The sequence below is a fragment of the Penaeus monodon genome, chromosome 15 (genome assembly GCF_015228065.2).
Source record: "Penaeus monodon isolate SGIC_2016 chromosome 15, NSTDA_Pmon_1, whole genome shotgun sequence".
Lineage (NCBI taxonomy): Eukaryota > Metazoa > Arthropoda > Malacostraca > Decapoda > Penaeidae > Penaeus > Penaeus monodon.
The window spans coordinates 32792965-32794489 of record NC_051400.1 but is presented as its reverse complement, the minus strand read 5'-3'; the positions used below and the strand labels follow the sequence as shown (position 1 = coordinate 32794489).

At 41.2% G+C, this 1525-nt stretch overlaps 1 protein-coding gene across 1 annotated transcript in view; it reads right to left on the bottom strand.

Annotated features, from left to right (window-relative positions):
* Nucleotides 1-1525, bottom strand: part of LOC119581966 (myophilin-like) — a 6402-nt gene that overhangs the window by 917 nt on the left and 3960 nt on the right. The window contains exons 2-3 of the mRNA XM_037930149.1: nucleotides 644-780; nucleotides 219-423 (exon numbers count right to left, since the gene is read on the bottom strand). Of these exons, the coding sequence (XP_037786077.1) occupies nucleotides 219-423; nucleotides 644-780 (342 nt within the window). The remainder of the gene's footprint in view (nucleotides 1-218; nucleotides 424-643; nucleotides 781-1525) is intronic.

Below are 1525 nucleotides of genomic sequence, written 5' to 3'. Positions count from 1 at the left end.
CAGACTTATCATTCATACTGATACTATTCATAATGAATTAAATACTGCATATCTTGATGGCAAGCCCATAAAGGGGAATAAGAAATTTATTATCCAATAAACATTTCTACAAATAATGAACAAGTGTAAAAGTGTCATCACTATACACTCTCCCTCACAGAAATGGATAACCAAAATACAGACTACAATTACAAATGGTAGCACGTAATGCTACATACCTTCCTGCCCAGAGACTGCAAGCAGATAACAACAGAGTTAAGGTTCTGTCGTTCCCAGAGGTCGACGGTCTGGAAGGTCTCCTGAGTGGGCACGCCACAGGCCTTAGCTCCCTCCACAAAGGCGTTGATGTTTTCCATGCACTTGAATGCCATGGCGGAGGTCTGGATCTTCTTGATCTGACCGGGCTTGAGGGCGTTAATCACCCTGTTGGGAACAAAGTAAATGAATGAGAACCCCCTCTAATTACTGATGATGACGACGAAGAAGACTTAAAACAAACACATTCCTAGATATCAGTGCAAAGAAAGGTCAATAATAAAAACATTAGCCTTTTGAACCGAAACATACAAGTCCGACCACAAATCAAGCGTCCTCTACCCTCAATCGTATTATTAAGGCGAACGTGCCGACGCCAAACACTCACTGGCACAACAGCTGTCCATTCTTCAAGGTCTCGTAGAAATTGTCGGCGTCTCCAGACTTGCTGATGTCGGCGCTCGTGATGATGGCGATCCATTCCAAGCACTCGGCGGCCTGCTCTTCGCTGTACTTTGCGTTGACCTGTTGGAGAAAATATATATTGAGGAATTTGAGAAGAAAACAAAGAGCTAATGGTGAGAGTTACATACAATACTAAAAGGAATACCCAAACTTATCACTGAATTGCATTACATGGCACGAAGTAATTCGAAGATACGCGAGAGAAAGCAACGGAGGAAGGAAAGTCGACCCAAAAAGAGTGCACTAGAGATGGGGGAAGAAAATCCATAGATGGTGTCTATCTGCTTTAACCCAAAACCAAAGGAATCTGATGCCAACAAACGGGGAAATTAACCTTCTTTTACTCTAGTGCACTTTAACAACAAGGGTCGAACTGTAGTGTGTCAGGGTTCACATTTCCGGCTAAGATATATTCTTCCAACAGACTGGAAGTTTAAAATATATCTGGTAACATTTATCTGACGCTTCATATTGTATAGATAACTGTACAGGGTTTTAAAATCCTCAAAATGACAATAAAACCCAGCCGCGAATAAGTAAATGACCCATTGCTGCTCTTACGTTATGTCCCAATACCTGGAAAAAGTGTTTCTTCAGTTAATGTGAAAAAACTACATAACACGGCCCTTCCCGCCATAACAAGGAAGCGGATGCGAGGCCAATCCTTTTCCTCGCATTAGTCGATGCGCAAGTGACATTCATTAGCCAAGCAGAAAAAAAATCATCATTCACATTTTTTCTTAAAACAAAGAAAAAAAGAAAATTATGTTTAGTAAAGACGAATACCAGCAGAGGAACATGTAAC